At 37.2% G+C, this 14,767-nt stretch overlaps 1 protein-coding gene across 2 annotated transcripts in view; it reads left to right on the top strand.

The window, feature by feature from the left end:
• Positions 1-14,767, top strand: part of fam184ab (family with sequence similarity 184 member Ab) — a 156,394-nt gene that overhangs the window by 134,768 nt on the left and 6,859 nt on the right. Inside the window, exons 15-18 of one of the 2 annotated variants that reach the window (XM_065256246.2) lie at positions 210-356; positions 5,205-5,322; positions 7,278-7,382; positions 13,847-14,055. In XM_065256246.2, the coding sequence (XP_065112318.2) occupies positions 210-356; positions 5,205-5,322; positions 7,278-7,382; positions 13,847-14,055 (579 nt within the window). The remainder of the gene's footprint in view (positions 1-209; positions 357-5,204; positions 5,323-7,277; positions 7,383-13,846; positions 14,056-14,767) is intronic. The other variant, XM_065256247.2, reaches the window with a different exon arrangement.

Here is a 14,767-nt window from a genome sequence, read left to right on the forward strand (position 1 = left end):
CACCTTGGGTGTGCATTATTTTCCAATAATTCAACGATCCGTTGTCAATTATTGCTTACTTAGCAAATTATTTTCTCCAAAGCAACACAGAAATGAGAGAGCATTCAAAGTAGAAGTAGAGACTACGTCATTTGTAATGCTTCATCAGGATGAGCTGTGTAAGATGATAAGAGATTAATCTAATGTATGTATGTTGCATGTGTTTACAGAGCTCACGAGCAGGACTTATGTAAGAAACATGAGAGAGAGATGGCCGAACTGAACGCTCTCCACCACAGAGACACACAGAACATGCTGTCAGACTTTAACAAAGCCCAGGAACTTCTGAAGGACAAGATCTCCGCCCTGCAGATTCTGTGAGTTCATGCTTTTAGTAAAATAACTTTTTGACTGTATATGCCGCTGTCAGAATTGACCTAATTTACTTCAATGAGTGCACCAACAGATCCAGCTATTGGACAGGCTGCGATAAAAATAGTTCAACTCCCACAATCCGCTCTGTATTCACAAGTGCAAGCTTAAAATAATTTTTTACACGATGCTAATTAAAATCTAAAAGTTAATCACATGGGTCGGCTCCCATCCCACAAAATACCAAGAGGATGATAGAGTCTTGTTCAAATTTCGTTGATATTCGTCATGCAAAATATCTGAGATTCATTTAGATCCTATAGTGTTTTTAGTTTATAATTTAGCAATAATTTACCTAAGGATTTACTTCAGGAGTTCAGCCGATTAAGGGGGTATGAAGATTATTTTCACTATAGTTTACCCCAGGGGTGGGGAACCCTGGTCCTGGAGGGCCACTGTCCTGCAGAGTTTAGTTCCAACCCTAATTAAACACACCTGAAAAATCTAATTAATGTCTTCAGGATTACTTGGAAATGAAATTCAGGTGTGTTTGATTGGGGTTGGAACTAAACTCTGAAGGACAGTGGCCCTCCAGGACCCAGGGTTCCCCACTCCTGGTTTACCCCAAGATAAAAGTGTTAAAGGGATAGTTCACCCAAAAATTTTAATTCTGTCATTATTTACTCAACAATCATTTATCAATCATGAGCCCCATTCACTTCCATAACAGGAAAAAATAATACTATGAAAGTAAATAGGGCTCATGAACGGTTTGGCTACAAACATTCCTCAAAATATCTTGTTTTCTGTTCATCAGAGCAAAACAAATTTTTACAGGGAGTGAACATGGGAGTGAGTAAATGTGAGTAATGTTTGACCCTTACTATAGTTAAAACTAGTGATGCACCGATGTATCGGCTGCCGATTTTTATCGGCCGATTTTTGATGAATTTGAAACAATCGGCAATAGCACGAGAAAATAGCACGAGAAAGGCCGATACCGATTGTTTATTAATTAACTGCATAAAGAAATCCATTATATGTAAAAATGAGTTAATGTTGTTAATAAAATAAATGCTGAATAGCAAAAACAACTTTTTAAGGTTGTTATGCTGTCTTATTATTTTTGTTTTAGCCTAATTTGTGCCTCTCTTATTATGTTGGTCAGTTGAATGTTAATCAGATCCAATCAATGTTCAGTAAAAATAATTTGAAGCATAAATAAACTAGCTAATAGACCAACTGTATAGTATTGTATACAAGTGTTTCATATCGGTATCGGCATCGGTATTGGCCAGAAGTTGTCTGTTTAAATCGGTATCGGCCCCAAAAAAATCCTATCGGTGCATCCCTAGTTAAAACCATTAACTATTGTTTTGCTACAAAATACATAGTTAACCCTTATAAGTCCCTCGGGGTCAAAATAACCCCCAAGCCACTTTTCTTTTATTAAAAAATGGTTCCCTTCATCTTAGTGGAATAAGATTTTGTGAATTCTTTCAAAATGCATCAAAAACGACTAAAAAATTCTGCTATTTTAAATAAATTTAATTTTTAATAGTGATGTGAGCAGTTGGCCACATCCAGTGAAATGAATGGGTCTCTATGGGCCTCTGCAGGTCAAAATTATTATTTCCTAAACTTTGTTTTTTTTCTAACCAGCAGAGGGCCGAATTTGACACTTAACATCTAGATCAATATCTAAAAACAATTTAAATCAAATTTAGATCATTATTAATTTAAATGTTTTATAAAAAATGTATATTTTACAAGCAAGCTAATGGTGTAGTTAAAGAATTTTGTGGTAAACCGGTACAAAAGTACTTGATATCTCCCAAAACACAGCATTTATGTATAGAAAGGAAAGTAAACAAAAAAAAAAGTATTATTTGTATCATTAAAAATTTATATAGTTTTCTTTATCACTCTTTCGATTTCCGGGGGCCTTTTTGATTGCCGCGGACCCTTAATGTAAACAGGAAAATCGGGGCTTATGAGGGTTAAAGGTGCTGTGTGTAGATTTTATCGGCATCTAGCGGTGAGATGCTCAGGCCAAAGCTCACGCCTCAATTTCGAAACGCATAGAGAAGCTACAGTAGCCACTAAAGGACAAATATGTTGTTGTCTGAGACAACATAGTGACAAAACTTTGTTTTAAAACTAGGTTTCACTGTAGTAAAACCATGGTTTTGCCAATGGTAATCAATACGCCAAAAAAACATGGTTAATTTTCAGAATGACACCCTCATGTTGATCACAAAAAGAAATATTCATGGAGCAATACTGTGCCAGCGCAGTAAAAGTAAGTCTTTTGTACTAGATAAAGTTGCAATACAAGACAATTTGTATGGACTACTTATTTCTGCAGCGTCCATTCACTTCAATTGAATAGATAGAGCAGGACATTCTAGCTAACATCTTACGAAATAGTCAATCACATTGGTTTAGACTGAAATGGGACGAGTAAATGGCTTTTGGGAAATATTCTCTTATAAAACATGTATTATTTTATGAGCAAGTGTTTTAAGTGGAGAAGCAGCCAGTTTGAACAGAATCAACTCTCGTGAGAAGATGTCAGTGTTTCCTAACCGTGCCATCTCCAGGTGTCCCCGAGGAGCCTAAATGCACTGCTAGCTATTTTAGCGCAACACAAATCCATTGACATGACATTTATTCATGCTCTGCTATTAATTATTATGGCAGCTGAGTTTTCCCAAATCAAGTTCTTGAACCAGTTTTGAATTTCAACCTATTTAAAGCTCATGAATATTTGATGTGTGTGTGATTTTCCTCACTTGCATTGAATGGTTGTGCAACTGTAACCGCTCGAGGGCCCTCTGCAGGCGGCATGTTGTCACTTTAAATATCTGTATTGAAGTAGATGAGAAGAGCATTGACTTGAAGGCAATTCAGTGAACAGCTCTTGTAAACTTGTTTAGAGACATCATGCTCGTTTTTATGCTGTTTTAATTTTGGATGGATGGAGGTTAGATGAGGATTTTTATAAAGGTCCCCCCAAATTCAAACACAAATATGAGCACTAGTTCAAAACAGCTAAAACCAGCATAAGCTGTGTCTGGTCTTCAAACGTGGTTTTAGCTGATGTAGCACACTGGATTTGGTCTTAGCTGGTCTGGCTCCATCTAATACCAACTTTACCAGGCTGGAAGCTTGGATAGCTTGGCTCTGGTCTTATCTGGTTTAAGGTGGGAGTAGCTGGTTTAAGGTCTTCTAACCTGGTTAAGTTGATAGGATCAGCTGGTACAGCTAAAGCAAGCAAGACCGGCTTGACCAGCTAAAGTGGCCAACACCATACCAGCCTGCTTAACCAGCTAAAACCAGGCTCGGATTACAGCGAAAACCAGCTAACCAGCTTATGCTGGTTTTAGATGTTTGTCAGTAGGACAAACAAAAGATAACTCCAATATTGAAAGGTAACTCTTAAAGGATTTGTCCATTTTCTTAAAAAAAATCCAGATAATTTACTCACCACCATGTCATCCGAAATGTTGATGTCTTTCTTTGTTCAGTCGAGAAGAAATTATGTTTTTTGAGGAAAACATTCCAGGATTTTTCTCATTTTAATGGACTTAAATGGACCCCAACACTTAGCAGTTTTAATGCAGTTTAAAATTGCAATTTCAAAGGACTCTAAACGATCCCAAACGACGCATAAGGGTCTTATCTAGAGAAACGATTGTCGTTTTTGGCAAGAGAAATAAAAATATTCACTTTTAAACCACAACTTAGCTTCCTCCGGTCCTCACGTAATACGTCATCACATCAAGAGGTCACAAATGATGTATCGAAACTACACCCCAGTGTTTACAAGTGTGGAGAAAGAGGACCGATCCGATGTTGTATGTCGATACAATTGATAATAATTAATGTCTTTGTGTCAGTTTATTGTTTAAAATGGTCTGCAAATGTGAGTTCATATATGTAACATGTGACCTTTCGACGTCATTACGCAATTACGTGAGGTCACGCTGGCTCGTCACACAGCCGGAGGAAGAAGAGAAATTTTTTATTTTTCTTGCCCAAAATGACAATCGTTTCGCTAGATCCCTTATGCGTCGTTTGGGATCTTTAGAGTCCTTTGAAACTGCAATTTTAAACTGCATTAAAACTGTTAAATGTTGGGGTCCATTAAAGTCCATTAAAATGAGAAAATCCTGGAATGTTTTCCTCAAAAAACATAAATTCTTCTCGACTGAACAAAGAAAGACATCTACATTTTGGATGACATGGTGGTGAGTATATTATCTGGATTTCTTTTTAAGAAAATGGACTAATCCTTTAATATGCAATACTTGTATTTAGTTTAAGCACCTTTATAGTGTAAAATGAGGTAAAATAAAATTCACTGGTCGGATAGGCCGGACAGGATTCTTACAAATAGTCATCTTATGGATATTCTCCTTTGGGGAAACATCACATCACTTAATCATTAAAGATTTATCCCACATTTGTAAAAAAAAAAGTCTTTAAAGCCATAGAAACAATGGAGAAATCAACCCTTAGTGACATTGGTGAGCAAAGAATTTCCATCGATGACAGAACGATTGAAACCTTTCCGATTGTTTACAGAAGGGTTGATGATTTAAATTACCATACTACACCCAAGAGAACTATAGGAAGTGAAATGTAGATGTGGGATCAATACATCGATCTCGTCTGATCAATGCATTTCAATTATTTCTGTGTTTAAAGCACAAAGCCTTCAACTGTCAGAATAGTCAAATTTGCCTCACGAGACCAGACAGAGGATTTTTGATAACTTTCCTTTGTGTGATTTTACAGAATAGTTAAAAAAAAAATTATCTTAAGGAAATGCCTGTGCTCCTTATTAGGTTGGAGGGAACAGAGGATAAATTTCGGAACCGGGAGAGTCGACCTGAAGACCTGCAGACGATAGCCGAACTGAAGGATATGGTGGCCGAGAGAGAAACGCTGGTCAAGAAGCTGGTGGTGAGAGAGCACACAATACACTATTCGAAAAAAAATGTCAAATAATGGTCCATATAGCTGTCACTGCGGCGATACTCTTTCAAAAAATACCATATTAGTACCTCAAACACTGCAAAAAATGACTTTCTTAATTAGTATTTTTGTCTTGTTTTCAGTAGAAATATCTTAAAATTCTTAAATTAAGATGCATTTTCTTGATGAGCAAAATGACCTTAGTAAATAAGTCTAGTTTTAAGACAAATAATATACAATTTAGGTGAAATTATGTCCTAAAAACAAGCAAAAATATCTGCCAATGGGGTGAGAGAAAAATTGTGAAATAAAATTTCGTTTTTCTTAAACACTTAATTCAAGTAAAATTTTCTCACCCCATTGGCAGATATTTTTTCTTGTTTTAAGCACAAATTCACTTAAATTGTATATTTTTTGTCTAAAAACTAGTATTATTTTCTTAGGTCATTTTGCTCATCGAGAAAATACATCTTGATTTAAGAATTTTTAGATATTTCTACTGAAAACAAAACAAAAATACTAAGACAAGCCCTATTCGGACGGGATTAGTTTTACAGGGGGACCTCTGAGAAAATCGTGCTTCCCAGAGGTCCTCTGTGTTTTTAATCCCGTCCGAATCGGCCATGTCTGTGTTTTTCTCTGACGACCTCCGTAAAAATTCCAGAGCAATTTACCTACTGTTTTTCGCCGAACTCAGAGGTCCTCTGAGAAATTTAATCCCGTCTGGATGCAAATGTCTGTGTTTGCCCGCAATATCTTTTGAAAACGCGGTTCATTTCGTGTTTTGGCCAACGTGATCTGCCGTAGGTTTTACTAATGCGCGTATATTGTATTTCCTGTATAATTCATCATTTTAATCCCGTCCGAATCGGTACATAAAATCACAAACGTCCTGGGGGACACGTTGAAACTCAAACGTAGTTTGGAAAACTAATCCCGTCCGAATAGTGCTTAAAAAAGTCATTTTTTGCAGTGAAATTGGTACCTAACAGATACATATTTGTACTTAAATGGTATAATGTAGATTTTGTCGACTAAAATCTCATGGCATTTAGTTGACTAAAACTAGACTAAAACTAAATCAATTCAGATGACTAAAATATGACTAAAACTAAATAAAATTTTAGTCAAAAGACTATGACTATGTTTAATCTTTGTTTGTTCTGCCGTGTCAAAATTTTGAGGTGTTTGATTTCTTTTCTATATAAGAAAGTAAAATCTCATAAAAAACTTTCTTGTTTTCACTGACCTACAATATCTCTTTGTGTTGAGGACTAGTGCAATTTTTACAGTAAGGTATCTGTACTTTTACTCAAGTATGGCTTTCAGGTACTCTTTACACCTCTGCATGAAACATACACATTTAAATGAAACAAAACATATTATAGTTTCCATGTAAAAATGACTTACAGCTCCCCCATGTGGTTGAAAAGCGCAACAGTGCCTGGTATCAGACACTCTTCTGCAGGCAGGGGGAGGGATGGGGCGGGGCTGTGTTTCCTACCCTCCACCGCCACTTTCAGAGTGTGCTTGTAGCAGCTAGGAGGTTGCTCAGGTTGCAGCAACAGTACAATTTGTCCAGTTAAAAGTTGTTCTATCACTGAAATAATTTTAGAGACATTATTTAAAGGTAAAAAAACTACATAGTGTTGCTTTAAATGATACAATGTAGTGACAGGTTTTTTTGTTAATAGCCTTATTTCTTTGAGGTTTAATTAAACAAAATGTATGATAAATTAATGTATTTTATAAAATATCACAAAACCGGGCGCCCCTCCGCCACAATCTCGCAGCCCCCAGTTTGAGACCCACTGGTTTATGAATCTTTAGTACTTGAACTGAATCTGAACTAACATGAAAGTGAATCTCATATTGTTTGATCAGTTGTGTCAGTGATGTGTAATCTTGTGGTAAAGAACACTAATATCTGCTTTTTCTTACAGGATGATAAAAAGTTTTATCAGCTGGAGCTTGTAAACCGAGAGACCAACTTCAACAAAATATTTAACACGAACCCCAATGTTGGTGTCATTAACCCGCTTGTCAAGGTAAGACTTGTTCCTCCCAACGTTTTGTCTTGAAAGCTGGTGGTTGGTTTGGGTGATTGGCTCTGCTCCAAAACATTCGACACAACTTGCACTTATGGGCATCCAATTTTTTTGTGCATCAATCCAATGAGTACAATAATAAGAAAGTTCCCATCTTATATTACCACCTCTCTCTGTAATAAGAAAATGAGGTCGTAGATTTTGGTTAATGGCTGTTTTGAAGCACCACGATTGGTTTTGGAGCAGAGTTATTATATTTTCATCTTTGGGAAATTACAGCAGGGTTAAATTGGATTTCTGGATGGGGACTGACGTTTCATCTTGAATGTGTTGATGCTGTTGTTTCTCACACCGTGTCTGAACCGGGCTTGACGCATAAAGCAACAAGTGATAAATTACATCTCTTGATAACTAATCTGTGTTTTGTCCCAACTATCTGTCAGTTATGTGGTTCCTATAGAGCCGCTCACAGTGAAATTGGCTTAAAATTCTACATAGTTGTATATTAAACATTAAATATAAGGAGCTTAAGGAGATGCATCTCGCCTGGTTTAAGACACAGTGTTGCTGGGGTGCAGTCGAAGGCTGAACACAAGCACACATGCTGGGATTAACTGTGAGCATGCTGGGAATCTTGACACACATTGAAGTTGTATTTTTACATAGCTTAACAAAACAGTTCATCCAAAATTATGCCATCATTTACTCTTGTTGTCCCAAACCTGTACGATATGACTTATTTCAGTCGAACACTGACGGTGAGTGAATGGAAATTGAGGCAGTCGGACTACAAAATAATATGGCTGCATATTAATTGTGTCTTAGTAATAGTTTAAAGCAGGGATCTTAAATAGCACCTATTGTGCGAAATCCACTTTTACAAAGTGTTTGCACATAAATGTGTGTTGGCGGTGTGTGAACACAACCACTCTACAATTAAAAAAATCCACCCACTCCTTCTTTATTAATTTCCTTTAAACCAAAGGAGTCTAATTAGACTAGACTTGCTGTTTTGGTTCTCTTATTAATGTGACATCACACTGATAAAGCCCCACCCACAGCTTTTGGATAAAATTAACCAGTCAGTCAGTGGCCGTGGGCTGGGCTTTATCAGTGTGACATTACATTAACATTAACAAGAAAATCAAACCAGCATGTCTAATAAAACTGCTTTGGAGATTCAAATGAAAGTAAGTGTGGATTTTTGGCTTGTTGTGTTCATACACTGCTAACACACAATTACAGCAGGGAAAATAAGTATTTGACATATCAGCATTTTTATCAGTAGGGGGATTTCTAAGTGGGCTATTAACACAAAATATCCACCAGATGTAGCCATCAAGCCAAATATTGATTTCATACAAAGAAATCAGAACATTTAAGTATACAAGTTGAGTCATAATAAATAAAGTGAAATGACAACGGGAATAAGTATTGAACACACTTTATTTAATACTTTTTAGAAAAGCATTTGTTGGTGATTACAAATTCTAGACGCCTTTTGAATGGAGAGACCAGTCGTCTGCATTGCTCAGGAGTGATTCTGGCCCATTCTTCAACAGAAATGGTCTTTAAATCTTGAAGGTTCCTTGGGCCTCTTTTATGAACTTTGATCTTCAGTTCTCTCCATAGATTTTCTTCAACAACTTGATTTTCTTTCTTTGAAACCACTTCATTGTTTCCTTAGCCTTGAGTTTGGGATCATTGTCTTGTCGAAATGTCCACCCTCTTTTTCAGCTTTCTGGTAGAAGGCAGCTGATTTGTATCAAGAATGTCCCGGTACATTTCTCCAGTCATCCTGCCTTCAATAATATGAAGTCTGCCAATACCCCTTGCTGAAAAGCAGCCGCAAACTATGATGCTTCCACCTCCAAACTTAACTGTTGGTATGGTGTTCTTGGGGTGGTGGGCAGTGCCATTTCTTCTCCAACCATGGTGTGTAGAATGACTGCCAAAAAGTTCAATTTTGCTTTAATCTGACCATACCACTTTATAGTCTACCAATAATCCACAGGCCTCTTCAAATGCTCTTTCGCAAACTTTAACCAAGCCTTAACATGCTTTTTGTTCAGCAATGGAATCTTGCCTGGTGAGCGTGCATGGATGCCATGGCGGTTCAGTGCATAGCTTATAGTATTCTTTGAAACAACAGTACCTGCTGATGCAAGGTCTTCCTGAAGTTCTGCCCGAGTGGTTCTTGCCTCTTGGAGAACTCTCCTGATTACTCTTAGTACTCCTCGGACAGGGATCTGTGAAGCACCTGATCGTGGCCGGTTTATGGTAAAGTGATGCTCTTTCCATTTCCGGATAATGGTCCCCACAGTACTCACAGGAACATTCAGCATTCTGGAAATGCGCCTATAACCATTCCCATCAAAATGCTTTTCAACGATAAGATTACGAAGATCTTGAGAGTTCTTTGCTTTTACCCATCATGAAGTCTTTCTTGTGCGCCTCCTGGGTAATGAGAAGCTTTTATAGGCCATCAATTAGGACTAAAGCAGCTGATATCAATTAGTACTGATAGGGGGCAGGGATTCTCTCTCAATACTGACAGATTTCAGGTGATCTCCTGGCTTTCTATGCCATTTTGCACTTTGTTCTCTTCATGTGTTCAATACTTATTCCCTGTGTCATTTCACTTTATTTATTATGGCTCAACTTGTATACTTAAACGTTCTGATTTCTTTGTATGAATTCAATATTTGGATTGATGGCTACATTTGGTGGAAATTTTTTGTCAATAGCTCACTTAGAAATCCCCTTACTGATAAAAATGCTGATGTGTCAAAATACTTATTTTTCCTACTGTATGTCCAAAACACCTTGTAAAAGCAGATTTTGCATGAAATGTGCCCTTTAAAGATGTGGCGCAATGCAACACCTGCTCTGCGAACCCCTTAAACAGTTCTTATTTATTTTTATTGTAAAGAATGACCATAAAATTATTCAAAAATGTGCTCTACAAAAGAAAGTCATACTGGTTTGGAACTACATGAAGACAATGGCATAATTTTCATTTCTGGACGAAGTTTTCTTTAATTCCTAAGTGATGTCATTCTGTATGACCAGATATGTTACTGTCGTCTTTATTTGTGTTCTATAACTTCCAAGTGTCTGTGATTACATGTACATATATGTATGCGTCTTCACATGTGTGTTTACTTGTTTCCTGTTCTCCGCGTTTTCTTCCTGTTTAGACATCTAGTCCTTTGCTTTCCAAGCCATTCTTTTTCAGTCTAAATTTTCAGCAGCTTCTTCTGACACATCTTTTTTGACTCATTGTGATTTGATTGGCTGTGAGCGACTGTCGATATCTCTGATGAGTGTTGCCAGATTGACTTTCATGGGGCGCTTATTAGGAAGCAAACAGGGCTCAACAATAAGGATTTTTCTGCTGGTCCAGTGCAGGCCACAGTTGTAGTTGTCCTGCAAATATTTACTTACCTCACTTAAAATGTGTTTATATATGCAAAATATTTGCGGCCAGGGACCCCCATTTACTAAGCATAATTATTCTTACCTTGAAGCATATTTTACACTTGAATTATAGTGATAACAAAAACACATTTTCTCCTGAATTATGTTAATTCAACTTTTAACATAACTGTTTTAAGAGAAATTATTATTAAATTTGGACTCAACAGTTATACTTATTAAAATATCTTAAAAGCTTTCATAAAATTAGCAGTAGAAAGATTAACATGGTTCTTAGATAGCCCACATCTGCTTCTTAAAAATACAACACAATTATATAATTTATATAATAACAAATTATTTCACGGACCCCCTGGTTAGGCATTAAGGACCATCAGGACCCCACTTTGATAACCCCTGCAATATGCAGTACATGAAGAGTTTGGTTCCATAACGCAATAAATCCTTTTTGACTAATATTGGTTAAAACGTGTTTACCAAGAAAGATAATAACCACTATTTTCTGTTACAAACTTTCACATAGCATCTTTAGGTTATAATAACATAAAAAATGTACATCCATAATTAACTTTTTCAAAGATTTATTATAAAAACTGATTATTTTTTTCCACAAAATGCAATAAATCCATGACACATTTCTTTTTAAATGCTATAAATCTATTGAATCAAAATAAAAATGTGCATTCATCTTTGCCATGTTATATTCATTTAGTTGACTAGTGGTAAACACTGATTAAAAAAATAAACATTAATGGCACTTATCAAAACACTTACTTTGTCGTATTAATAACACTGTCATTGCTGCAGTTATACTTGGGACGTCGTGCAAACTTTTTTGACAGCAATCAGCTGTAAAATGTTTTGGTCCTGCTCGATTTTCGTTGACTTTGAGTAAAATAATGAAACGTTTTTCATAAGATCCCCTGGGATCAATGTGTTAGCATGACAGAAGCTTTATGCTGTCGTGTGACAACAAGCAACAGCCAGCATTTTCCGTTGCCCGAGTGCCTCTCACGGAAATTATTAGATTTTGATGGCTTACGTTTCTTCCCCGCCAGAGAAAACCACCACAGGGGTATCAATGCCATCAAAGTATTATTTTGTTTGTTTGTTGATCACGTAGTACAAAGAAGATGAAGAAAACTAGGATTCTGTGTATTCAAAGCGCCACCATTATTGTTTACAATGCGTGGAATGGTGCGCTGTGATTGGTTGAAGCGGATTTATTGCATTCTGCAGAGAAGGAGAACTGGTGTTTATTGCATTTTTGAAAAAAGGGAAAAACGATGACAGAATAACACGGCAGATATCGATTTTGCATAAAATTAAATTTACTTTTTAATACTGAACTGATACAATACTGATTTTGGCGGTAACTCATTTTTTTAAACTCTTTCACTGCCATTGACGAGATATCTCGTCAATTAAGAGAAAAAGCTTCCACGCCAATGACGAGATTTTCCGTCTTTCCGCAATACCGCTATTATCTTCCGCAACTTTTTAAACCCGGAAGTATTGCCCTATGGCAAGCGGCTGCATGTCCGTGTCTGTTTTAATGATCGCTCTGAATGGGATCTCTATGAAAAGTCCGTCACAAAAATGGAATTATCTCTGCTTTTTGCTCAAAATGTGGTGTTTTTGCAGAAACCTATCCATATTCAAAAGCTGATTACAAAAGAACCACTGAAGGTAGGATGAAACGTTTTTTTTTTTTTTTTTGAAAGCAGAGGGTCTGTTCTTCCATTTTTTCTTATATTGTATGTTAACATATTTAAAGAAGAACATTTTCTGGAAGGCATTAAACTTTGGTGAAAATCATGAAAAACGCTGGCGCTGGCTGGCAACTTTTTTTAAAAACGCTGGCGGTGAACGAGTTAAATGTCATTTATCCCGTTTTGGTACCCAACTCTTCATATGCACCTTCATAAACAGGGTCTAAAATTAATTGTAAATTGTTAAAGAAACATTTGAAAGCAAAAGAAAAAACAGTTACATAATACATTTATACCAATGTAATTTTGTAAAGTTCATAAACCCAGTTTTGCAAATTTCTTATCATCTTCAACCCATTTTGATGCCTCCAATACTTTCAGATGTCAATGTTAAAAAGTCAATGTTACATTTTGACACAATGTTTGCCAGCAAAATGCAAGTTTGGCTTACAGTGAGATTAATGATTAATGATATTAAATCAGCATTTTATCTTCAGGACATCATAGAAAACCAAATGTTTGCATTCTACACTTTTAAAATGAAAGATGCTACGAACGGTTCTTCAAAGCAATGCCACACTCTTAAAATATTGGGTTGGTTTAACCTATTATTAGGTAAGTATTGGACAGAACCAACCATTGGTTTATACCAATGTTTCCCAATCCTGGTCCTCAAGGCCCCCCTCCCAGAAAGTTTTAGATGCCTCCTTATTTAATACACCTGATTTAACTCATCAGCTTGTTAGGAAGACATGTTCACCATTTTGGAAGGAGGCTGATAAGTTGAATCAGGTGTGTTAAATTAGGAGACATCTAAAACTTTCTGGGAGGGGGGCCTAGAGGTCCAGGATTGGGAAACACTGGTTTATACCATTGGGTTATAATAACCCATGGTTAGGTAATAACATCCCAGGCTAGGTTTATTTATTACCCAGCGACTGGTTCTTTCTAATATTTACCCAACTATGGTTTAAACCAACCCAATATTTTCTGAAGTGCATAGAAAAAAAATGTTTTGGTTCCTCAAGGAACCCTTCAGTCAAAGGTTCTTTACTGAACCATTTATTTTAAATAGTATAAAGAAACTTTTACCACTACAAAGATTCTATGCCATGATGTATCACATTTTTACTTTTAAGAGTGTATGTTGCAAAAACACACAAACACAGTGCCAATTCTATCAACCGGTCCGAAACCGTCTCGTGCTTTCCTCTGGGCCACCAGGTTGTTTCTTATAGTTGAGCCTTGATTAGAAGATCATTTAAGATGGTGTCTGAGAGCTCCAAAGTTTGCTTTTCTTGTCGTCCCATGTAGCAAAAGCGAAAGAACGACAAATCAGCCAACCGATTCAGCAGCTCGGCCAATCTTAGGGCCAATGTGGAGGCCTCAGGAACCGAGAGCATCCAGCCCCAGCCCACCCGCCTCGAACCCATACCCAACTCCCCTATTCACCAGCTGGAGCCTAATGCGAGCAAACCCCTGCCCCCACCTCTCCCTCTCACCGAACCCAAGAAATTGACGAGGTGAGGCGCACGTCATCGTAGCAGACGCCTCGCTCTCCGCACCACAGGACAAACACCACGCCCTTTCTTCACTTTTCAGACTAGAGGTGGCTGTGGGTATCCCTTTAATGTGCCGAGCACGATTGCAAAAGTAAAGGGGACTTGCCCATTTTAGTCCAAATGATTATTTGCATCCACCAGGCTCTCCACTGCTAAACAGAGAGCGTGAAATCGTGAATTATGGCTTCCGGTCTTTTCTAAAACAAGTAATTAAGTTGAATAATGAGTGCGTCGGCTTGGTCTTGGACTGGGTTAGCATTCCTGTTTGGATTGGTACTGCTAAGAACTGAGTTTAATAACATCAATTCTCTCTTTCTCTTCGGCTGTCATTGTTCGGAATGGCATACTATCGTACTATTGTTATGCAGTGTGTGTATATTGTTTGGAGTATGTGAATGCGCTGTATGCATGAAATACTCGGATTAACTCTATGTTTGCCAGTAACTGTGGTGTATAACAGCACATTGCACCGGGTACTGTATCCCACGATGCAATACGCTGATTGCGCTCAGCTCGCTTGACCTTTTAGGGCTGCATACTGACTACTACTGTCCTAAACTAGTATTCCATTCCGAACATAAGAATTTGTAGTTTTTCTATCAGGCAAACGAAAGGGATACCTCAGTTTAACACTGATGTACATGTATGCATAATGTTACTTTCTGAAGTCCCA

The sequence above is a fragment of the Paramisgurnus dabryanus genome, chromosome 12, assembly GCF_030506205.2.
Source record: "Paramisgurnus dabryanus chromosome 12, PD_genome_1.1, whole genome shotgun sequence".
NCBI classification, from domain to species: domain Eukaryota; kingdom Metazoa; phylum Chordata; class Actinopteri; order Cypriniformes; family Cobitidae; genus Paramisgurnus; species Paramisgurnus dabryanus.